This window comes from Schistocerca nitens, chromosome 4, assembly GCF_023898315.1.
Source record: "Schistocerca nitens isolate TAMUIC-IGC-003100 chromosome 4, iqSchNite1.1, whole genome shotgun sequence".
Lineage (NCBI taxonomy): Eukaryota > Metazoa > Arthropoda > Insecta > Orthoptera > Acrididae > Schistocerca > Schistocerca nitens.
Window position 1 is genome coordinate 212,831,497 of NC_064617.1, and position 26,540 is coordinate 212,858,036.

The 26,540-nt window shown below is 39.0% G+C and overlaps 1 protein-coding gene across 1 annotated transcript in view; it reads right to left on the minus strand.

Moving 5' to 3' along the window:
- LOC126251623 (polycomb protein suz12-B) overlaps nt 1-26,540 on the minus strand; it is a 316,089-nt gene that overhangs the window by 69,817 nt on the left and 219,732 nt on the right. The window contains exon 2 of the mRNA XM_049952165.1: nt 11,433-11,479. Coding sequence (XP_049808122.1) covers nt 11,433-11,479 — 47 coding nt within the window. The remainder of the gene's footprint in view (nt 1-11,432; nt 11,480-26,540) is intronic.

A 26,540-nucleotide genomic window follows, 5' to 3' on the forward strand; every position in this document is an offset into this window, starting at 1 on the left:
CATCTCCCCATATCAAAAATGTCATGACGTAGAAGTTATGAAAACTCAAATGGGAGATACTTGAGCACCCACCCTACAGTTCTGATCTCTCTCCAAGAGATTACATGCCTTTCCTTAAACAGGGTCTTAAGGATCAATGATTCCTGACAGACGAGGATGTGGAACAGGCAGTAACAGACTTCTTCATGCAGCAGGACTCAATGTTTTACAAAACGGTTACCTTCAAGACAGTGTGTCAGGAGGATGATTGCCTCAACACTTATGGCGATTTTGCCTCATTGGCATATCAATTTGGGATTGTATGGCCTTCCAATGGAAACTTTCTGATCACCCTTTATATTCCATTCTTGTTTTTAAGTAGTTAACTCTGGAACAGATGGCCATACTTTACAGAACATAAAATCTACTATATTGTACTGTGACACTAAAATATAGCAGTTTTTACAAACACTCTTATTCTGCACATTACTAATATACACGTTGATTATACTGTTGTATGATAGTATATCACTATTAGACTGATTGTTGTGTGCTGCTGCAGCCTACTCAACAGAAAGTACTCATCCCTTGAAATGTGACAGTTTGTTGGAAAATAAGGGTATTTATATGAACAGAGCAATTCCTTAATTACTTTCATTGAATTCAGCATAACAGCATTACTGAGGGTACATTCTAGGGAAAGAAACCTCTCTCTCCTTTTCATGACATGATTAGATTTTCAGAATTTGCATTTTATTACAATTAAAGTGCCACCTTTTTAGGCACTATTATTCCCTATTGATTTCAATTTGTAGATACTTCTACTCAGTATTGGCCCAGACAATGTGATAAATTCTATACCTCATACCACACTGCTCTGCAAAACTTAATGATGAGATATAGGTGGAGTATATTTACTTACTAACAACTCAGTGGAAACAAGTGAAATTGCAGGAGCATGTTGCCAGAGGTCTCCCAGTTGTCCACAGAAAGCTGAATGCCACACGACACGAGGACAGTGTGACTATAGTGCCACATGGGGCTGGCCCTACAAAATAAGGAAGTTGCAGTAATGGCAAAAAGGCACTGTGTGTGTCAGTCAGCAACAGTCACAGTGCGCTGTGGTGGTGGTCTTCATTACATTTAGATGACTTTAGGGGGATAATAATCAGGAAACTAGACGAAGAACAATCTGTGGCAAATGTAGCCCAGGTGTTTGGTATTGCTCACAGCATTGTTTCACATGCATATGGAGCATTCCAAACCACAGGCACTGATGCCCAAAGGAGAAGAGGTGGTCAAACATGGTGAACTACAGCAGCAGATGACTGCTACGTTGTGTAACAGCGAAGAGTAACCAACGTGAAACAGCTGGTGCAATTGCAACCAAGTTTAAGAAGACTGCTGAGCATGGAATCTCATGCACCAAAGTGGCAGCACAAGAGTGGTATCTCTGCCCGACAACTAGTATGATATGTTTCACTGACACATTGGCGGCACCATTTGCGATGGTGCCAAGAGCACAAGGACTGGACCAATGAGTAATGGGATCATATGCTCTTCTCAGATGAGAGCAGATTCAGTTTGAGTAGTGAATCTGGACCCGGTAATGCAGCCAGGAACAGTGATGGATATGATTGTTTTGATGGTCAAGGTGTTATGGTTTTGTCGTGGCGTAATGTTGCATGAGCATACAGACCTCCAAATCTTTGAACACTGTACACTTACTGGTCATGACATTGTAATCCTTCCCACGAGTGTCTTTTCAAGTGTGCACTCGGTCCAGACTTCATTTTTATGGATGACACTGCACAACCACATCTAACAGCGCCGGTAGAGGACTCTTGAAATGAAAGGATATTTGGCAAATTGACCGGTCACTGATTTTATCCAAATAAAAAGCCCACCGACCACATGTGGAGTGCCTTATGGAGACATTTTGAAGCACATTCATGTGCACCAATGACCATCCAGAAGCTAGAGGAATGGAATGCCCTACCACACGAACCCCTTACCAACCTCGTAGCCAAATGGGAGCACATTGCAAAGCATGCATTGTGTCTGTGATCATCACACACCCTATTAAGAACTATGTTCTGCCTTTTGTAATGTACAGGGGACGATCATAAATCATAGTGACTCCAAAGTAATTATTGTCTTTGAATGAGAGTCATTTCTGTTTGTCTCATTGTATATTTCTTTCAATTACATCCTGTACTCTATACTGTAGCAGTTCTTTCTTTGTATGGCCCAAGTTTCATTGAGCTATGTTATTTGGCAGCAACTCATTATGCAAAATTACTTTCATCCTTAAGTTGCATGCCAGCCAGTATATATGTAACTTCATTGTAACTTCAAAAATACACAACAGAAAAAGCCCTTGGTTACTGCATAATGTACCCAGCCCGTAATCCCAATCGACAAGAAAGCAATTTTTTTTTACACTTACATTTTTAATGGTCAGTTTACCTATGATGTACAACAAACAGTAACCTGGTGCGATTGCTCATTCATTACTGTACACCTTTTTCGTTGTATCCTATTATGAAGGAAACCTTTAGGCACGTGAAATTACTCAACGTACAGATTAATAAGTATTAACTATTTGTGCTTTCTCAGCCTCTGTTTAATACAGCAATACTATAAAAAATCTGTTGCTTCTCTGGTAAATGAAATAGCTGCTGTTCATCTCATATTGTGAGCCATTTGCATGGACAAACTGATATCTGTCATACAGCAACAGTTATCAGTGCAGCATAAATATAGCGACTTGTCTACACAAACATTGTCACTTGCCATACATGGTTACAATGTGTCCTTAAGCAGCAGACAAGAGACTGATAACATTTGGGATTAAAATAACCTGTGCCAGGGAAAGAGACCTCCAGCATTTTCAAAGTCTACCATAGTTCATTACATGGGAAAATGTCACTCTCAGAGTGAAGAAATATGTTTAAAATAGTCCAGTTTTTCATCAAAACTGATTGCTTTTTAAATCTGTTCATAATGTTCCTCCTGTGTGTTTTTTAGCATTGTTTCTCTGATATTGGCTTGTTCATTTACTGTTTCGTATTCCGGGTCTAATCATACAAAAAGTTGCTATCAAGGAACTCTGTCTAGCTCCCTGTGCCTAGCACAACTGATAATCAAATGGTATCCCCGAGGCTGCATGCTAGAAACTGTTTACATGCAACCAGCAACCACTCCTGTTGGCCACCCTAAATAACTGTTTGTCCAGATGCAAATTACAGAATCAAGCAAATGTTCTTTAGCTGTCTGGGGACACCAATTAGCATGATTGCCTTCATTGTAGCTTTGTTTTTTACAGAGATATGAACAGCAATACGACTTTTTTAAATGGCACCCTGTATTGTTTATTTGATAATTCATTTCTTCTCCTAAAGACCTATTCAAGAATGTATCACAATGTACCATTCAGTGAAACACGTTATTAATTGCATAACACAACATTGACTTTGAGCCCGGGATAACAACCTCGTCCACTTTCTGGAGTTGTCAGATAACAAATGAAAACCAAGTAAAAACATAACACAAAATCGACTTTGACTCTCCTGTACCGTTGCCCAGGAGTAGAACATTCAAAGGTGCTCAAAGTGGTGACCCTGGACACCGTTACACTGGTGCACTTGTGTAATGAAAGAATTATTTACTGCTTCTGGTGTTGCCTGCTGAAGAGAATTAAAAGGAAGCATGATACATTCCTGCATGTCCTCTGGAGTTGTTAGAATATCATGATACACAACGTCTTTAATGTATCCCCAAAGAAAAAAAATTCCAGAGGATTTAAATCAGGAGACCTAGCAGGCCAAGTAACTGTTCCTCCTCGATCAATCCATCTGGCAGAATACCTTTGGTTCAGAACACGATGTGCACGCAAGGCACTATCTGCTGGACATTCATCGTGTTGATACCACATAAGCATTCTGGTTCTTAGCGGCACTTCATCCAGAAGAGAAGGAATAATTCGTCTGAGGAAGTTGGCATATGCTGTGCCGTTCAGACTACCATTGATGAAATAAGGGCCAATAATTGTAGTACCAAGCATCCCACACCAGACATTAACTCTCCATTGACGCTGATGTTCCACCTGTCTAAGTCACTGTGGGTTGTCGCTGGACCAATAATGCATATTCCTCGTATTTAACTGTCCTTTGTTTGAGAAGGAACATTCGCCGTTAAATAGAACATTGGAGAAGAAGTTCGGGTTGGCAAGGATATGCTTCTGTGGCCACTGACAGAGCTGTACACGATTCTGAAAATCATTCCCATGCAATTCTTGATGAAGGTGTACATGGTAAGGATAGAACTGGTGACGTGTAAGAATACAATGTACACCGGTTTTAGAAATGCCAATCTCGCGTTCAAGCTGTTGTGGGCTAACATGTGGATTCATAGCGACAGAAGCAAGAATGGCAACTCTGGCAGCTTCATCTGTGCGAGTGCTGACGATTGCGTTGTCGTGGGCTGAAACTTCCCATCTCCTGAAGTGTCGCAACAAGACGAGAAAACATTCATTGGGAAGGCGGGTTCTTGTCAGGATATCGCTCTCTGTACAGTTCCACTGCCTGCGTAGCATCTTGCCTACCTTCAACAACAATAATAAAAGAAACATTACGTCAATGCAGTTTGCAGGAAGGACAGCCTTTACTGTGTGCCTACTCTACATGACAGTATTTAAAAGGACTAAACTACTGTACTAAATGTACCCATACATCAGAAAACAGCATTGCAATTACTGTTCTGCTAACTTACATTCCCCACAGATGAGTAGCATTTCTACCTTCTCTCCGTTGGTGTACATTCTACTCACACAAATCTTCAACTGATGATGGTTGACTTAATGACGGGTGTGCAGTCTACTTGTGTTTATATTTGTCCTCTGTCAACATCAGCACGTGGATGTGTTCCATTACCCCGAATACCTGCACTAAGCGCTGGGAGCGTCAACGTCAATGTTGTGTTATGTAATTAATAACGTTGTGTTTCAGTGAACGGTACACTGTGATACATTTTTGAATATGTCTTTAGAAGAGGAAATGAATTGCAGAATTAAAAATACAGGCTTCCATCTAAAAACAGTCATACCGTTATTCATATCTTCGCAAAAAACAAAGCTACAATGAAGACAATCATGCTGATTGACGTGCCCCTGACGCTAAGGAACATTTCCTTGAAACATTTTGTATTTTGCATCTGGACAAAAAGTTATTTGGGTGGTCAAGATAAATGGGGCACCCTCTATATACACATGGGGGGAAAAAGGGTGGGGGGACATGTTTCTAGTATATCATTAGAGTAATCATTTAAAGCTGATTCTTGAAACTTTGTTAATAGACTTTCTTGGAATAGTTTATGTCTGTCTTCCATAGTCTGCCAATTCAGTTCTTTCACTATTTCTGTGACACTCTTCCACAAATTAAACAAACCTGTGACCCTTCATTCTGCCCTTCTCTGTACACATTCAATGTCCCCTGTTAGTCCTATTGGTACAAGTCCCACACATTTGAGCAATATTCTAGGATGGGCCGCACGAGTGATTTGTAAGCAATCTTTTGTAGACTGATTTCAGTTCCCCAGTATTCTACCAATAAACTGAAGCCTACCACCTGCTTTACTCATGACTGAACTTAAGTGATCAACCATTACATATCCCTACAGTGCGTTACACCCAGGTATTTCTATGAGGTGGCCGATTCAAACAGTGACTCATTGATATTGTGGTCATAGGATACTACATTTCTTCCATTACGTGAAGTGCAAAATTTTACATGCCTGAACATTTGGAGCAAGTTGCCGATCTTTGCACCACTTTGAAATCTTAAGACCTGATTGAATATTTATGCAGCTTCTTTCAGACAATACTTCATCGTAGATAACTACACCATCTGCAGAAAGCCTGAGATTACTGTTAATACTGACTGCAAGGTTATTAATATACAACAAGAACAACATCGGTCCCAATACACTTCCCTGCCCCCCCCCCCCCCCCCAACCCCAACCCCCAATGTTACTTACACATCTAATGATGACTCTACATCCAAGATAACAAGCCTCCCTACCAAGAAGTACTCAATCCAGTCACAAATTTCACTTGATAGTTCATATGATTATACTTCTGACAATAAGCGTAGGTGCGGTGCTAAGTGCAAGTTGGGTTTCACATGATCGATGTTTTCAGAATCCATGGTGGTTAACACAGATGAGGTCATTCTATCAATATACTTCATTATGTTTGAGCTCAGAATATGTTTCAAGGTTCTACAACAAATCTATGTCAAGGATATTGGACAGTAGTTTTGTGGGTCACTTGTAGTACCATTCTTGTACACATGTGTGACATGTGCCTTTTTCCGAGAACAGGGCACAGCTTTTTGTTCAAGGGATCTACGATAGATTAGAGTTAGAAGAGGTGCTAACTCAGCCGCAATTTCAGAACAGAACCTGACAGGGATTCCATCAGGGCCTGAAGCTTTGTTTAATTTTAATGATTTCAGCTGCTTCTCAATGCCACTGACACTAATATTAATACTAATACTTATTTCCTTGGGTTTTCCTTTGTAGAGGTACATCTGAAAACAGAAAAGCATTTCAGCTTTTGTTTTGCTACCCTCAATTTCAATTCCTGTCTCAATCGCTAGGGACTGCACACTAACTTTGATGCCACTAACAATAATTACATATGGCCAGAATTTCTTTGGATTTTCTGAAATGTCACTTGACAATATTCTGCTATGGTAGTCACTGAAGGCATCATGCATTGCTCTCTCGAGAGCCGGACGCGTTCCAGCAGCATCTCTCTATCTAAAGCCCTATGCTTTGTTGTGCAGTAATCCCGGTTTCTTTAGAAGTTTCTTTACAGTGACTGCATACCATGGATGTTACCTCCCTTTATGAACTGCTATACTGGGCAAATATCTATCCAGAGCATGGTCCAATATTCTTTTAAACTTGAGCCAGAGTTCCTCTACATGCTCCTATCCTGAATGTTTCAAGTTCCTCATTGAGGTACGACAATATTGATTTCTTTATCTAGTTTTCTGAACATATATATCTTTCTGCTTGTTTTAGTTGTTCTTTGTACTTTTGTAATCATTGCTGCCACAACAATGTACACATTTTTATTCTTCGGCTCTTCCTAATGTTTCAGGAAGAAAGACCAGCAACCCTAAAATCTATATAGTTGTCCAGTTAACATAAAAGTGGTTAATTACTACTATGCAGAGTTAGCTTATTATTATTATTATTATTATTATTATTATTATTTCTTTACTTTCTCAGACGTTAAGTCTGGTTAAAAATGGAAAGTGACGCGGACCTTGATCAAGCGTCACGTCCTATTAACTGTACGGTATGTGTTATATTGCATTTAGGATCTTTCGGGTAATTGAACATGTATCAATAATTACGGATTTCTGTAGTTGTATATATACGTTTGGATGTAGCTGTATTGCATTGATGTACTGGTGGATATTGTGTGGTATGACTCCTGTAGTTGATAGTATAATTGGTATGATGTCAACTTCATCCTGATGCCACATGTCTTTGACTTCCTCAGCCAGTTGGATGTATTTTTCAATTTTTTCTCCTGTTTTCTTTTGTATATTTGTTGTATTGGGTATGGATATTTCGATTAGTTGTGTTAATTTCTTCTTTTTATTGGTGAGTATGATGTCAGGTTTGTTATGTGGCGTTGTTTTATCTGTTATAATGGTTCTGTTCCAGTATAATTTGTATTCATCATTCTCCAGTACATTTTGTGGTGCATACTTGTATGTAGGAACTTGTTGTTTTAAAAGTTGTAAGGCAAGCTGTTGATATATTATTTTTGCGACATTGTCATGTCTTCTGGGGTATTCTGTATTTGCTAGTATTGTACATCCGCTTGTGATGTGATCTACTGTTTCTATTTGTTGTTTACAAAGTCTGAATTTATCTATTGTGGTATTGGGATCTTTAATAATATGCTTACTGTAATATCTGGTGTTTATTGTTTGATCCTGTATTGCAATCATGAATCCTTCCGTCTCACTGTATATATTGCCTTTTCTTAGCCATGTGTTGGATGCGTCTTGATCGATGTGTGGCTGTGTTACATGATACGGGTGCTTGCCATGAAGTGTTTTCTTTTTCCAATTTACTTTCTTCGTATCTGTTGAAGTTATGTGATCTAAAGGGTTGTAGAAGTGGTTACGAAATTGCAGTGGTGTAGCCGATGTATTTATATGAGTGACTGCCTTGTGTACTTTGCTAGTTTCTGCTCGTTCTAGAAAGAATTTTCTTAAATTGTCTACCTGTCCATAATGTAGGTTTTTTATGTCGATAAATCCCCTTCCTCCTCCCTTTCTGCTTAATGTGAATCTTTCTGTTGCTGAATGTATGTGATGTATTCTATATTTGTGGCATTGTGATCGTGTAAGTGTATTGAGTGCTTCTAGGTGTTACTCCATTTCACTACTCCCAATGAGTAGGTCAATATTGGTATGGCATAAGTATTTATAGCTTTTGTCTTGTTTCTTGCTGTCAATCCTGTTTTCAGTATTTTTGTTAGTCTTTGTCTATATTTTTCTTTTAGTTCTTCTTTAATATTTGTATTATCTATTCCTATTTTTTGTCTGTATCCTAGATATTTATAGGCATCCGTTTTTTCCATCGCTTCTATGCAGTCGCTGTGGTTATCCAATATGTAATCTTCTTGTTTAGTGTGTTTTCCCCTGACTATGCTATTTTTCTTACATTTGTCTGTTCTAAAAGCCATACTTATATCATTGCTGAATCCTTCTGTTATCTTTAGTAATTGGTTGAGTTGTTGCTGCCAGTAGTTTTAGATCATCCATGTATAGCAAATGTGTGATTTTGTGTGGGTATGTTCCAGTAATATTGTATCCATAATTTGTATTATTTAGCATGTTGGATAGTGGGTTCAGAGCAAGGCAGAACCAGAAAGGACTTAATGAGTCTCCTTGGTATATTCCATGCTTAATCTGTATTCGCTGTGATGTGATATTATTTGAATTTGTTTGGATATTAAGTGTGGTTTTCCAATTTTTCATTACTATGTTTAGGAACTGTATCAATTTAGGATCTACTTTGTATATTTCCAATATTTGTAGTAACCATGAGTGGGGTACACTATCAAAAGCTTTTTGGTAATCAATGTATGCGTAGTGTAGCGACCTTTGTTTAGTTTTAGCTTGATATGTCACCTCTGCATCTATTATCAGTTGCTCTTTACATCCTCGTGCTCCTTTGCAACAGCCTTTTTGTTCTTCATTTATAATTTTGTTCTGTGTTGTATGTGTCATTTCTGTTTAATGACTGAAGTTAATATTTTGTATATTGTTGGTAGGCATGTTATGGGGCGATATTTAGCTGGGTTCGCTGTGTCTGCTTGATCTTTAGGTTTCAGATAAGTTATTCCATGTGTAAGTGTATCAGGGAATGTGTATGGGTCTGCAATGTAACTGTTAAATAATTTAGTTAGATGTGAATGTGTTGAGGTGAACTTCTTTAACCAGAAATTTGCTATTTTATCATTTCCAGGGGCTTTCCAATTGTGAGTAGAATTAATTGCTTGGGTGACTTCATGTTGCAAAATTATCACTTCAGGCATTTGTGGTATCATCTTGTATGTGTCTGTTTCTGCTTGTATCCATCGTGCATGCCTGTTATGTTGTACCGGGTTTGACCATATGTTGCTCCAGAAGTGTTCCATGTCTGTTATGTTTGGTGGATTGTTTATTTTAATGTGTGTGTTATCTATTGTCTGGTAAAATTTCTTTTGGTTTGTGTTGAATGTTTGGTTTTGTTTCCTTCTATTTTCACTTTTTTTTGTATCTTCTGAGTTGTTTGGCTAATGCTTGTAATTTCTGCTTCTTTTCGTCTAATTGCTCTGTCGCTTCTTGTTGTGAGATTTCGTTTTTTTTTCCGAGATTTCATTTCTTATAAATTGTGTTAGCTGTCCGATGTCTTTTCTCAGTTTTTCTATTCTGATCTGTAGCCTGTGTTGCCATGCTGGTTTTGTGGGTTTCTTCTGTGTGTTGGTTGGTTGGTTCTGATCTCTGTCTAGTGTGTATATTTAGTGTAGTGAGTGCTCCTATATAAACCAGTAGTTGTAACTCTTCCATAGTTGTGTTTTCATTTATTTTGTTGTGTATGATTGTGTTGATAGTTTTTACTGTTGCTTCGACTTGTGGGTTATTTGGTGGTCTATGCAAGAATGGTCTAATGTCTGTATTTGTGTCTTTGTATTCTATATATGTTAGCTGAAATTTTTCTTCTATATCTAACATCTGTGTCACTTCGTGTTCTATTTGTGCTTGTTCTGGTGGCTGTCTTAAGATTTCGTTTTCCTCTGATTGATTAATTGGTGCGTGTTGTTCTTTGTTTGTTTGCTCTGGGATGTTTGAGTCCATTACTGTATTTTCTTCTTCTTCTGATTGCACATTATTTTGTTCCAGTATTTGTTGTACTTGTTGTTTGATGTTTTCTAATTCTGACTGGGGTATCCTGTTATTTTTGATTATTACACGGATCTGATCAGCTAGTCGTTGTTCTGTTAAAAATTTTAATTCTGGGTATCTGGTAATAAATGTTGTGTATACTTGTGATCTGTATCCAGTTGTGTTGGTTCCTAGGTTTGTTGCTTGGTAATAACAGAACATGAGGTGTTGATTAACTTCATCTGACCATCTCATCCTCTGTCTTTGTTTTCCTTCTAGGGTGGTTGCAGGAAGCATATCCTGCAAAACACCTCTATTTGGATTTAAATCATTTTCCAGTTGGCGAGCAGTGTCGTTACCATTGTGGGCGGGCATAGGGTTCATGCGTCGTCCCCGAGGCTTCTTTAGTTCTGTCCTGAACCAACTAATCACACTAAAATGGGGGTTAGCCCTATTAGTGGTTTGTTCTTTTCGTCGCCTTTTACGACTGGCAGAACATACCGGAGGCCTATTCTTTTCCCGGGCCTCCATTATTATTATTATTATTATTATTATTATTATTATTATTATTATTATTATTATTATTATTATACAGTGTACAGAAAAGGAGCAGTCTGCAAGTCCACATCAACTACTGTGCTAAAGCATAGCTCATATTCAGACGAAATTATCAACTTTGCACATTTCTGTGATAATTATTTTAAATTCATTACTTTTCATTACAATAATTAAAAATTGTAATTATTAATGTGCTTTTTGAATACCATGGATCAGCAATCAGTGTGTGGTTGTATGCACAGAAATTTCTGAACAAATCCTACATCACAGTTGCCTTGCATATTTTGTCACCCCCCCCCCCCCCCAAACAATTTGTTATTCACTATTAACAATCTGTTATGCTTCAAAAGGAACCAACTCCTTGTGATTCACACAGGACACAAGATGTTCATAGGACAACAAGAAAAAAGTGAATGTATGAACAACTGTACTTACAGACAGCATGTTTCTTGTTCTAAGGAATCTGTATATTTGTGTAGGTTCTGAAACAAAACAAAAATTAATCACATATTGTAACCTGAAACACTATCATTCAATATAAACAAAATAAAGAAGGGCCAACATTTTTATACAGTACAATAAAAATCAAGTCAGTTACAGACCACTAACATTAACTCAAGAGTTGCTTCTGTCATTAAATGATAGTTAAGGTTGCTTGGTGAGTATTCTAGTTCCTTCTACAACTCAGTGATCTGTAACAACACATGCAGGGTGGTGTGTGTTTCGAGGAGACAAATGTTCACATACTACTAATACTTCTGTATCTATTCAACTTTTCATTTATTTTTAAAGACAATGACAATAGAAACTGAGAATAATTACAAATGTTACACGAGAACCTACATAATTTATAAGCAGTGTAGTACTTTTTCATTACAAATTTTCAGGAAGATGCTTGTCACTTCTTAATAAAACCATCTAAAATTTTATGTATTCATAAAACAAAGCACAATTGATTACTGTTTCTTAAACTCTTTATTTATACCACGACAGGTTTCAATCAGTTACATTATCTTCAGTTGCCTTAAATTGTGTTACACAATTAATTATGTATATCATCTTCACATTTAGTGTCACTTCGGATGACCAAGTGCAAATAGGGGCAATGAAGTAACTGTGCAGTTTGTTTTTATTTCTTTAAAAGACATTAAAAGTGAAGTGTTTGAATTTTCAGCCAGTATTATACTGCAGAATATATGGTTTGGGCAATGTATCTATTACGAAGAAAGCAAGATTTAGATCTGACAACTCATCAGTAATGAGGTCATTAAAGTTGGAGCACAAGCTCAAACTGAATAAGAATGAAGAGGAAAATCTGTTGTTCCATTTTCAAATTAACCATCCTGGCTGTCACCTTAATTGATTCCTGAAAACATTAATATAGTGGAGTAAAGAGGACTTTCGGTCTCAATTCTTCTTGACTGTGAGTCCAGCGTGCTAATCATTGTGTTACCTCGCAATCTACTGCAGAGGAAATGCAATATAGGCCTACACTATTTTGAGGGGTGATGATTTACAACCCATAAAAATTATTCAAAATCATGGCTGCACTCAGCTGGATTGATCAATTTATTACACAGCCAGTTACAGTTATAAAGAAACCATCTTTAAGTGTATTATGACATCAAAATCAGATGTTTGACAACCCATGCCACTATCCAACAACATGCCACCAGCCAACATTTTGATGATTTAATTATAAATCATGAGCACACGTAACATACATAGATGCACTGCATGCTACATGTGCTCCTGATTTATAATTAAAATTGTGACAAGTCTGGTAGTGGTATGGGTTGTCATAATCCTGATTACAATCATAATACACCTAAATATGGTTTGTTTAGGACTGAAAAAAAGGCTGTGTAATAAATTTATTAATGCAGCTTTGTGTGACTACGATAAAAAAAAACCGCACCATGTTTCTAATTCTGTGTAATGATTTTGAGTGTGGGTGTGGGGGGCAGCTAAGTGATGTGAAAATAATGAAGTTCGCATGTACTAGTATGGGATCAATCCAATTTAAGCCTATCTCCCCCGCCCCCCTCCCCCAATGAGAGTCTGGTGTCTTACCCGCTGCATTTCATCCTACAGGTTAAATCATTCTTGTTATGTAACACCTACTGCTGATTCTTATACAATTTAAACATTTAAAAGTCCAAGAAATTCCTCATAACTGAACTACTACTACTAGTAAATTTCAGACCATATACCTTGAAGACTAGGCTAATTTGATTAACAGGAGTATCTCACAAGGTAATTTCTACTCTAGAAACTTTTGTTTACAAAATTTTAATTTAAGTTACGTTTTACAGCAAATCAAAAGCACGTAAGGGAGGCCAATTTATCTCTCTTGATTGTCAAGGCATCTGTTACAGGCTTGCCTTGCATTTTTTTCTGAGACTGTCTTGCAGTTTTAGTAATTTATAAAGAAAAGTACGTTAAAATATGGGCACTGGGCTACGCTAAGGCCCCGCCTGTTACAACAACCTTAACTTGCAACCAGACTGTCACCTTCCAACAGAACCTAGAACTACGGCAATATTACAGCTCGGTCTACCGCCACAACTAAGATTGCTGGAAGGGGAGACGGGAGCAGTTGACGAAAACGACCGACACAGTCACACTCAGACCCAAATATAACACATTCGCTATGTTTACACTGACTCCCAAAACAACTTCGTTAACTGATTTGACAATACCGTTTCTGGTTGGGCATGTAAATACTCCTAAATCGATTCTGTAAATCCGTTTCTAGCAGCCGGTTTTTCACTTCCACAGTCGACGTACGCTCCCATGTAAAAGTACAGCTGTTTTTGATATGTGCTTGAGTTGTCGGTTCACGTCTTGTTTTCAAAATATTCGGCTAATATACACGGAGTGACTTATTGTGCAGTGAAGAAGCAAAAATATTAGACTGAGCATGGAGCTGTCTACCTCTATTATTTAAGTGAAGGTAAATTGCGACCGTGCTGACTAAAGCAGAAACTGGAACAGCTGTTTTGCAGACGCCATATTTAACTGGGCTACGCACAAATCCGCTTCACGACTTAACATGTAAACACGACAGCGAAAAACGGTTTACAAAATTCCGTGTTCTTCTTACGGAAGACATGTCGTGTTGTTGGTCCCTCGACCTCGGTTGTTGGTAATAATATATTAAAGATTTTTAATGTTATACGTGTATGTGTAACTGAATAAAAGCAAAACGGAAATTACATGTATTCGGCCGTACATGGACATATGTTAAAAATCGTTACCGCACTGTAAAAACAAAATAAACTTTAAAAAATCCCTAATATAATAACCAAATATATCTAGTTCTTCACCTGCATTCTGCAACAACCATAGGCGACTGTGTCTTAACCCACAAATTAATAATATGAAAAAGTTGCGCTAAATTCCTGCAGCAAATAAAATCTTTCGCTGGAGTTAAATGTTTCGAAACCACGCGATCTATAAACAGCTTGTGAAGTTGGGATATACAAACGATTACGTAACTACATATACAACCTGAAGCCTTGTGTGGGGGTTAACCTGTAAAGCAAACTACTGTATTTTGCCTTAATAGCGGGGATTGGCAGCATAAGCTGAAGGTCACAACCTGACGCTGTCTCGGACTCTGGACAGTACAGCTCTCTCTGACCCTCCTCCCTTACTCCAAGATGCGAACGAATCCCTGACCTGCGCGAAGGCGTGCCGACCCGAACAATAGACTGGCCGTTCCACGGAGGAGAGGAAAAAAAAGAAAATAGGAGTCAGCCGCTTGTTCTATAGTTGCCCGTTGCGGCTCAGCGTGAGTACGGCTTTTTCCGAAATGTGCCTGTTTCTTGTTTCAGCCGTCTGAATACTGATCACATCTTTCGCATATGGGAACTTAACAGATTTTTGCTACACAGTCTTGCGCACGAATAAAGAACTGAATACTAATGTCAGTTCTCTATTACTGAGCAAGGATATTCTTTCTAACGAAGTAGAAGCGGAACTGCTTCAACAAAAATTCAATAAATTTACCTGGTTTGCTACACAACTTACCAATTACGGTGCTTAACGGTCACTGTGTAAAACACTGAGGTAGAAAAGCCACAAGCACAGAAGTCAACAATATTTTTTTTTTTGTACTCTACTAGTCTGCACAACCGTCTCCTTTGTTGCAGTGCTCTCAAGAATGCGACAAGTTGTTTATGTACGACAGCGTTTTATAAATTTGACGCCTGTTAATTTGACAAACAGGTGAACGTTGTATTCATCTCTTTTTGTTATAGCGGTCTCTCGTGTCTTTATTTATTCATTTTTTTTACAATCATCCGCTTCTTCGTTTTTGATCGCGAACTTTCTCAAGGGAAGAATATACGGCATCATTAGAGACGGAACCTCAGATCATAGACCGCTGTCTCTTCGAAAGAACTGTACTTGCTGAAGCTATACCACTGGCTCCCATACCAAACACAACCGTACCAACAAGAATGGTGAAACACTAATGGACTTCTGCAGAAACTTCGGACTTAAAATCATGACTACCCAATTTTTAAAACCTGCACATAAATTAACCACATGGAGATCACTCAGACAGGGTGAATACCAAATTGACCATGTCGCAATTTCCAATGAAAACATAAAAGAAATTCTACACGTCAGAACCCGCAAATATGTCTTTGAATCAGATCATCATCATCATCATCATCATCATCATCATCATCATCATCATCATCTCCAAATTAAAAAGTTCCAACCCGACATAATTCTAAAAAGGCCACGCAAAGTACCAAACAAAATCAGGAATATCTGAAACTCAAAAAAGAAAATATTATTACGCAAATCAATCAGGAAAAATAAACAGACTGGAAGAAACTAACAGAGAAAATTCAGGAAGCCATCAAATTAGGACAACCCCCACGCATCGCTGCTGGAACGCAACCTGCGATCAGGCAGTTGACAACCGAATAACTGTGTGGAAAAAAATTAGCAGTCACAAAACTGAAGAAAACTGGGAGAACTTTCTTAAAACCCAAAAACAGTCCTCAATACTAATTAGAAAAGAAAAAAACGGGGATATGGCAACAACAGACTCTGCGAAATCAGTAAGATATCATCAAAAATAATACAATAAATTTATATAAGACTTTCAGAGAAAAATTACAGGGAAACCAAGCGCCTAGCTTGTGCTTCAAGAAGCCCGATGACTCTTTGGAAACTAACACGAAAAATAACTGCAAAATCTTAGCCCAATACTTCAATTCCCGCCTAAACTGCGAACCACCACAAGAAAAACTTCTCTTCTCCAGTATTCACACACCCAGACTCACACGCCCCGGATCTCGAAGAAATTGTGGAGATAGTCAAACAATTGAAAAATAACAAAACACCAGGAAAAGATGGTATCATTGCTGAATTCTGGAAACTAAACGATCCTATACTTATGCACAAACTACATCATATAATAACAGAATTATGGATGACGGAGCAAATACCAGAGGACTGGAAAGTGCTTTAATTCACCCGCTACAAAAAAAGGGGCGATGACAGACATCAACAATTACAGAGGAATTTCCCTGCTCCCAGTCGCTTACAAAATCCTTTTCCAAAGCACTTTTAAACAGGACAGAATCCCAAGCAGATACACTAATTGGTGAATACCAGGCCGGATTCAGAAAGGACAATCTTTTGCGGAACAGATCTGGTGCTTAAAGACGACATTACAAGTGAGGAAATGCAGAAACACAGTAATTACATTCATCGAGTTCAGGAAAGCATACGATTCAGTGGCCCGTGAAACTTTGTTTAAAATCATGGAAGAATTTGGGATCGACCGAAAGACACGAAAAATTACGGAACAAACACTTGCAGGAACAACATCCAAAGTGAAATTCATGGGCGAAATACCAGAACCCTTCGAAATCAAAACTGGAGTCCGACAGGGGGACGGACTATCCCCAATGCTTTTCAATATTGTTGTAGAAAAGATCATCAGGGGATGGGAATCTCATGTAAAGGGCATCCAAATTGGTATAAAAAAAAAAGAGGACCGAATTAAAATTAAGTGCCTTGCTTTCGCTGACGATATTGCAATTATCACCGATAACAGAACAGAAGCGATTCACGCAGTGGGAAAACTACATGAAATTTCACAAAAAAACCGGACTACAGGTATCTTATGAAAAAACCAAATATATGGAAACACAGCCAGAAAATAAATCCCCTTTAATCACAAAACATGGTAAAATTGCACAAGTCTGCCATTTTAAATAGCTCGGAGAAACTATAGTCTTCAAGATTAAACCGAATAGCCAATGAACAAAGAATCACTAACCTCCAGAAGGCCTACAAGCTAACATGGATACATTACAACAAGAAGTCCATTTCGATAGACGCATAATTAAGGCACTATAGAACAGTGTTTCTTCCAGAAGCAATCTACGCAGTTGAAACAATGGTGATTGATGGTCATTCAAAAATTATGGAAATAGAAAAACAAGAAAAGAAAATTCTCAGGAAGATTTACGTGTCAGTCAACAAAAACGGTATTTGGATGAAGAGACCACAAAACGAGCTCTATATAAAGACCAACATAGTAACAGACGAAACCAAAAACGCAGAGCCAAATTTTATACACATAGCTACAGGATGGAAGACTCCAGAGCAGCAATGAAACTTTTCAATATTATACCAAAGAGTAAATGCGGCACAGAATAGCTGAAAAAAGTCCAGAGGGATCTGCAGAAGATCAACATAAAAAATCTCGAAGACCGCACTGAGTGCCGGAATAAGATCACAAGTGTGAAGTTTGAGGAAAGAACATCGCGCCAGTCTGATAAAAAATGGGCAGAACAGCAAAAGGAGCATTTTGAGAGGATGAAGAGTTTTTGGGAAGCAAAGAAGAGAAAAGTCCGGAGATCCTTGGTTCAAATGCCTCTGAGCACTATGGGACTTAACATCTGTGGTCATCAGTCCCCTAGACAGAACTACTTAAACCTAACTAACCTGCCCGAGGCAGGATTCGAACCTGCGACCGTAGCGGTCACGTGGTTCCAGACTGAAGCGCCTAGAACCGCACGGCCACACCGACCGGCTCGTGTACAAAACTGACATGCTATGAAACAGTGGTCTGACCATAAATACTCTAGGCAGTGGGATCTCTTAAAACTAACTATTAAAGAAGAGCTCCCCCCCCCCCCCCACCACCACCACCACCGCCACCACCACCAAAAAAAAAAAAAAAATAAATAAATAAAAAATAAATAAAATGGAAACATTATAGAATAATCCTAAGAGAATTCTATGACCTAACAGCAGCAGTGAATCAGAATAAAGACTAAGACCTCATCCAGAACTACATCTGAATGTTGAAGAGTTCACAGATGTAAGGATAAAAAGGAGATAATTCTTTGGACACACATGCAGGATGAATAATGACAGAATAAACAAACAAGTCTGACTTATTAAACAATTCCATATTCAAAATCACACGGCTGAGAGATAGAGGACGAGGCATTGAAAATGTGGGATTCGACGTGGACACAAAAGAAGAACACTTTTTAAAGAAGTATAGAAAAGGCAGGCTTTCAGACAGGTAAAAAAAATTAAGAACTAGAAGAAAGTGGATACAAGAAGAGCAGGAACAACATTTTCGAAGAATGAAAGACGTGTGGCCCGAAGGAAACTGTAGCTAAAAACGAGGAAGCAGAAACAATGCCAGTTTTCGACTAAATAGTAATAACTGCTGATTCATCGTACCCTCTAAAGGGTTATTCGAAAGAAGAAAAAGCAATTGTTTATACTGGTGCTCAACACGAAACTGCAGTTCACAGAAACATATCTGAAAAGCACTCGACCGAAAATTTGAGAAGCACATATTTTTGCAATAATTGCAACACATAACTATGAGTCACAATTTGCACTATACAAAAACGAATGGCGCGCTCTCCATTATCCGTGTGTTACACACAACCACGATTGTAAATACAGTACTACAGACTAGGGTTATTCAAGTGTCTTAACTGTGATGGGGTGGGGATGAGAGATGCTGTTTCTTCCGTGTTTTCACCTATACCCAGGGAAGTCCAGTCTTTGTCACTTTTTTCTTAGTGAAGGGTCTTTCTCTTTCTCTCTTGGGTCACTCAACTTCCCACAGTTGGCCAGACCTAACTGTGTGCCCATATTTGTTGTTGGCAGTAGGCACTGGGCCTTGTGAAGAGAGCTTTTACCCGGTTGGAATGCTTTCAGCAAGCCACAAGCCCATTCACGCGGGCTGGGTCTCAGACAAACAACTGAAAAATAAACTTCCTGGCAGATTAAAACTCTGTGCCGGACCGAGACTCCAATTCGGGACCTTTGCAAGGGTCCCGAGTTCGAGTCTTGGTCCGGCACACAGTTTTAATCTGCCAGGAAGTTTCATATCAGCGCACGCTCCGATGCAGAGTGAAAATCTCATTCTTCAAACTGAAAAATAACTTGTTGAACACACATAGCTTTATATGGAATCCCTTGCCATCTTTAACACCTTTACTTTTTATGATTCGACAGTTTGCTTAGAAATTTGGACACTGATTTAGGTAAACATATAAACGCTTTTGGTAAATGATGTTTGGGTGAGTGGGTTGGTGTGAAGTTCTCAAGACTAGGTGAACCCCCCCTCTTCTCCCCTTGGCTCCACCCATGGATAAGATACTGGCTTGCAAACGTGGATCTTTTTCGTAGTGTAGCGGAGTAGCTAATAGCATATGATCTACTTCACACACTGAAACCACAGAGAAGTGATCTCATTTACAATGTCTTGTAATCTTCATACACTTTCCTCGATACCTAACCGTCAGTTCTTACATCTGTGGTACACGTGTGTGTGTGTGTGTGTGTGTGTGTGTGTGTGTGTGTGTGTGTGTGTGTGTGTGTGTGTGTGTGTGTGTGTGTGTGTGTTCAATTCTGCACACTCGGCAAGTTATTTTACAGCGCCTGATGCCACAATCAATTTCATCTTTCCTGTACGATACGCGAATGATGCATGGAAGAAACAACTGTAGGACTCTCAGTAAACATTCGAATGAGTTCTATACCAGTATCATAATAGCAAAATGACTTGACAGCTATGTGTTTACTATGCTGCTATCATAGCTATAACCGATCACAGCAGGAGGACCCTCCGTCCTGTACACAGTTGCACATCGTCGTATCGCTCTGCTACCTAACTACGGAAGACAACAGAGGCGTATAACACAATTTTTGTGATATGTTCTTTCATTTGTTCTTCAGTGCGGTATGTCCATTTTACGGAATGTCTGAAGATAATTGAGAAATCGCTCAGAAAAATAACAAGACTATTGAACGAACCAAGATGAAAAGTGCCGCACCTATTAATTCAACCTGGTCAGCGTCCCAGACTAACGATCAATTCCCAAGATTCGATCGAAATACAGTTTCTTAAGATACTTCTTTCTACAGATTCTCTTTCAATCAATCGCTGTTTGTTTGCAGCATACCGTCGAAGCAGCTCTGTATTTCTGAAATGAACTGTCCTTTATATGCAGTACTTCACAAAGTAGTTAACCATATCTAATGCAGTACGCATACGGTGTGGCGGACACGTTGAGATAATGAAATGGATGACACCGAAGCAAGCGATGACGTCCATCTAGAAACTCGCATGAAGACGGACACGATTAGAAGACTCCAATAAGGGGATCTGTAGATATTTCGGCCCTACAAGGGAATGGAGCAATGAAGGAAAAAAAAATGAACGAGTTGAACTGTACGTGTATTCACATTTCCTAACAGGTTAAAATTGTATGCCGGACCTGGAACCCAGCCGATTCTTATCTTTCACAGAGCAATGTTTCCACATGCGCTCTAATCATCTTTCCACATAATCCGTTGCGGGAAAGCCTGTGTCTATGAATATAATGGCATTTCTCAAACAGAACACCATTTCAGCTAAGAGCGCCTTTATGAATGTGTTATTTTGATGAACAGGAAACGTTTCGAGAATTGTTTGTGATTTTCAGCTGCTCGTTCTTTTATATTTTTGTATACGATAATGAAACACACAACATATCAAAATCAAACATTCATTACGTGGGTTCAACAGAATTAATTGACTCACCTTTACACTGCCATTATGTTCCTTACGAGAAAATTTACAGCCGTTGGAGCAGAATCGAGAAAAAAATATAGAAAAGACAAATCCCTTCTACTTTGATGTTCTGGTGGACTTCATGAACATGCCTAAACAATCCTTAACATTTCTCATGAGAAGGCCGCCCAAGACAGACACGTGTATGCAATTTCCTTTACGGATGTGTTATACTTCCTCGAAAATCTTCGAATAAATGTAGTTTTGCAATGTCCCCCCTCACACCAGCTTTCTGGTGCACGTTTCACTTTAGTTCGCTACCTAACGTCATTATTATTATTTACTATTATTATTACTATTTTGTTGACGATCGCTACTGGGTTATTCATCAGAAGCAACCCAACATTCTCGTGAAGTAATTTCAAGTAAACCATAGAAAACTTGTATCTAGAGGGCGGACGAGGATGTGAACCAACAACCTTCCGGACAGACAGCTTGCACTACCGCGCAGTGTACGTTATTTTCTACTTAGCGCGTTAAGACAGCCAAGGAAAAAAGATTTGGTCAAAACACGTCAACAATGGCAATATGTCATCTTCGGTCACAATACTTTACCGCCCTATTCAAATTCAACGGGCTTTGGCACTAGCGTTCCATTATCAGGAGTTACGCTGACATTTTTGCGAATTACATCTCCTTTATTGTTTTGTTTTCGTCTGCATTAATGAAGGCCTTCCATATTCATCGTCGCAAGACAGGAAATTTGGCGTTTTTATTAACGTATTAGATGATGTGATGAATAGCAGCTTGCTCTAAATGTAGAAAAATTTAAGTTAATACGGATGAGTAGGAAAAACAAATCTGTAATGCTCGGTTACAGTATTACTAGTGTCCAGCTTGACACAGTCAAGTAGTTTAAATATCTAGGTGAAACGTTGAAAAGTGATATGAAATGGAACGAGTATGTGAGGATTGTGGTAGGGAAGGCGAATGCTCGACTTAAGTTTATTGGGAGAATTTTAGGAACGTGTAAAGGAGGCCGCATATAGGGTCCTAGTTAGACCTGTTCTTGAATACTGCTCGAATGTTAGCGACCCGCACCTGGTAGGATTAAAAGAAGACATCGAAGCAATGCAGTGGCGGGTTACTAGATATGTTAACAGCAGATTCGAACAACACGTAAGTGTGACGGAATTGTTTAGGGAACCCAAATGGCGATCCCTGGAGGGAAGGCGACGTTTTTTTCCGGGTACAGTTTTGAGAAAATTTAGAGAACCAGATTTGAAGCTGACTGCAGAACGAGTATACTGCCGCGAACATATATTTCGTATAGAACCACGAAGATCCAGACAGTCGCTTTTCCCTCGCTCTCTTTCCGAGTGGAACAAAACAGAAAACTACTAGTAGTGGTACAGGATACCATCCGCTACGCAGTGTTAGCGGAGTATGTATGTATGTTGATGTAGATACCACGTGGTTCGAATTCTAAGATTCATCACGTTATGTTTACGCACCAAAAATTCTGTGGCTGAGCATGTGTGATAAGCCGAAGCAGGTGTAATTCTCAAGATGTAAACGTAGACCTTGAGTAAGCCGAAACATGTCGACTTGAGCTCCGTTAGAAATTTTTCATCGAAAACCACCTGTAACGGGTAGGATTGCTATCCGTTCAGATATTTTTGGGGCCGTCACTGTTATGGACCTTCTTGTCCCGACACCGACAAAACACAATTTTGTCCGGATTTTATAAAATACTCTTACGAGTATTTTACTGGATGAAGCTGAGACCCCGGATTGGGTGATGATTGAAAACGCTATTATATACCTGACTAAAAATGGCGTAAATATTTCAGGCGACAATTGTTTTCTGTAGTATATGTATCTGACGAGCTTTTTAGAAACTAAACATGACTCGGAAAAATGTAGGTCTAAACACTCCGTCGAAGAAAGATGGATTTACTTTCTTAAGGAAACCGAAAATCCTGAACGCGAATACCAACTGCTAAAATTATGCGATTATTTGTTTTATATTCCCGCACACAACGCCACTGTGAAAAGAATATTTTAGCTGATGTCGGACCAGTGGACTGATGAAAGAAATCGACTGCTGCCAGGGACTGAATCATTCTTACAGTGCCAGTGTAACTACAAGCTGACTTGCATGGAGTGTTATAAATACGAAAAAGGAAAAAAACAGACTTTCTGAAAAAGGTGAAATCTATCGAAAATATACGGTGTACCAATTACTTCCGCCGCAACCAGTTCCATGTAATTGTGTTCTAAATGAAAAGTAAATACATTAAATAAATTTTTCTGAGTGCCCCGACGAGGTCCCAGCTAGATACGGCAGTCCCAGTCACGGGTGACGGAGGAGCTTGGGTTGGATGATGATGAGGAATGGTATCGGCCACGTCCTTTTGAAACAAGGCATTCTTGCAGGCCCGTTAAGTGATTTATAAAAATGGCACAGAGCCACATCTGATGACACCAGCTTGGTAGTTTAGGATCTTGTGTGTAATATTGAAACATTATCAAATAATGTAGTTCATGAAATAAGTTCGTGGCTTGTGGAAAATAATTTGATGCTAAATCACAGTTTTTACAGTTTGTAACTCACAATTCAACAAGAACCGATATTTTGATCAGATAGGATGGGCATATTATAAGCGAGACGGAACAGTTCAAGTTCCTAGGCGTTCGGATAGATAGTAAGCTGTTGTGGAAAGCCCATGTTCAGGATCCTGTTCAGAAACTAAATGCTGCTTTATTTACCATTAGAACAGTATCTGAAATAAGTGACAGTTCAACACGGAAAATAGTCAACTTCGCATATTTTCATACGCTTATGTCATATGGTATTATTTTTTGGGGTAATTCTTCTGATTCAAAAAGGATATTTTTGGCTCAAAAACGGGCTGTTCGAGCTATATGTGGTGTATGTTCGAGAACCTCTTGTCGACCTCTATTCAATAGTCGGGGAATTCTGACATTGCCCTCACAGTATATATTTTCTTTAATGCCGTTTGTTGTTAGCAATATTAGCTTATTCCCAAGAGTTAGCAGCTTTCACTCAGTTAATACTAGGCAGAAATCAAATCTGCATGTGGAATGCACTTCCTTGACTCTTGTTCAGAAAGGAGTGCAGTATTCTGCTGCATCCATTTTCAATAAGCTACCACAAGAACTCAAAAATATTAACAGTAGCCCAAACACTTTTAAGTCCAAACTGAAGAGTTTTCTCATGGCTCACTCCTTCTCTTCTGTCGAGGAGCTCCTGGAAGAGCTACAAATTAAGCAAATTCCAGTGTTACATTGTTGATTTTCTTTATTTAAACTTACGAATTGTTGCCTGAATACGTTTCTCGTATTTCATTTTATCTGTTTCTACTATCGTGTTATAATTTCATGTATTGACTCGTTCCATGACCATGGAGGCTTCTCCTTAATTTGGTCCCACGGAACAAATAAATAAAAGATCGCATGCACTTTTGCATTGCGGTCCTTCAGATTGTCTTAACGTCCACGATACTTTGCTCGGTAAATCACGGTTAAAGGCAAGCCCTCGATCACCGCCCTAGCGGTAAGATGGGTAATTCGAGTACACCGAGAACATATTACCCATATTACATGTAACCCATTTTCCTTACAGACACTTACCGTCCAAGAAAACGTGTTGAACCCTCCCTTCCGAGAATTCTTAGAGCCATTAACATACCTGTGGTGCTATTCCAAGCGATCGAATGCGTGTCACCAGTGGACGGTGTAGGACGGAATCTGGGTCGCCGGTATGCATCTCTTCGGCTCCTTTGGTAATTTGTGTACATAGTGAATCTGCACTGCAGCGCAGGCATTTGGCTGACTTGTGATAAATTGAGAAAATGGAATGACAGGAGACATAGCTCTTAGACGAGAGTGTCGCGCAAGTACAGCTGGGGTAGTGGCCAGGAGGAACGACTTCCGCTGCAGGCAGCACGGACGCAGCCGGCAAGCCCAGACCCACTCCGGCCGATTGTGCGAGCATCGCGAGGGACGCGACAACAAAGGAGGCGGTCTTTGTAGTAACCGACATCTCAACCCCGTGCTCCACTCTGCACCCTTTGTGCCTGCCTGCAGCCCCGAGCGGCATCCGAACAGCTTGTTCCGATCGCGCCCCTGTACTGCTCAATTTAGGTTAGGACAAGTGAAGGTAGTGCGTAAGCCAACGTTAAGGTGGCGTGCACTTCTTCTACTTCATGGAGGTCTACAGTAGGGTGTCCATTCGTCCCGTTTTTCCCGGGACAGTCCCGTTTTTTACCAAAATGTCCCGCTGTCCAGAAAGTTTTTTTGGGGACGCTCGAATGTCTCGTTTTTTTTATGATTCCGCTTGGCTAGAGTATTTTACGCTACTGGTCGTTTGACTTGCTATTAAGGGGCTACGGAACGCCCTATACTTGCAATGTTAAAATAACGCTTATAAATTACATCTTTCCTCACAAAGTATTTGAGGTAGGAAGTTGAACTTTTTACAGATTATTTATTGGAATATGGGCTACAACTTAACACAGGGATTTTACAAAATTTTAGTTCAGTTATTAAAGATGATTTTTTTTCAATTGTAACGAAAATTCACAACATATTTTTGCAATTTTTTATTTATATATTCAAAAATATACAGTTTTTTGGAAAAAGGCTGTGTTAAATTATGCAGAAGGTACTGTGTAACATTTACTGAAAGTTTGAAACAAATGTGTTTGGAAGATCCTTAGAAAACATGTAATTAGTATGAGAAAATAAAAGTTTTGGGAATCGAGCGACAAAGATTGGATTAACTTTTTAGTGCATTCCAGGTCCATAGGATGGATTATCTTCATCCTCTGAAAACTCCTCCTCCAGCTTCCTCTTGTTCCTCCTCCTGTTTACTCTTGCTTGTATTTCTAGACTCTTTACAGCCCTGTCTGCAGCCCGAAGGCGTTCCTTGTCTAAAGCAAGCATCGCTCGTACCATGTTAGAACCTATCTTCATTCCCATATTTCTAAATACCTTGCAACTTACAATGTTGCCATCATTGAAAGTCGCAACAGCATCATACACACCAAAGTGAAGTGTTTCTATTCCAACAAATACAGTCTTGGGGATTCTCGACCATATAACACTATTTACACTTTCATTGGGGTTTTGAGTTTTTCCGTGAATACACTTTTTCAACAGTTCAGGTGCTGCTAAGTCTCTGAAAATAGGTTTTATCACCTCCATTGTTGCATGAGGCAGACTATGCTTATGAGTGTACACTTCACCAGTTAGCAATCCTTTGTTATATTTACACCAACTGTCTTCTTCTTTGGGACACAAGCTATGTTGGGGATTTTCATCGTCTTTATTGTTTACAGTAATAACACATACCTTTTGCTTTCCAACATTTCTCCTTTTCTTAAAAGCCTTCAGAGGATTTCTAATAACTTTACTTTTACTCATTATTATACTTCAACAAAACAGAGACTCAA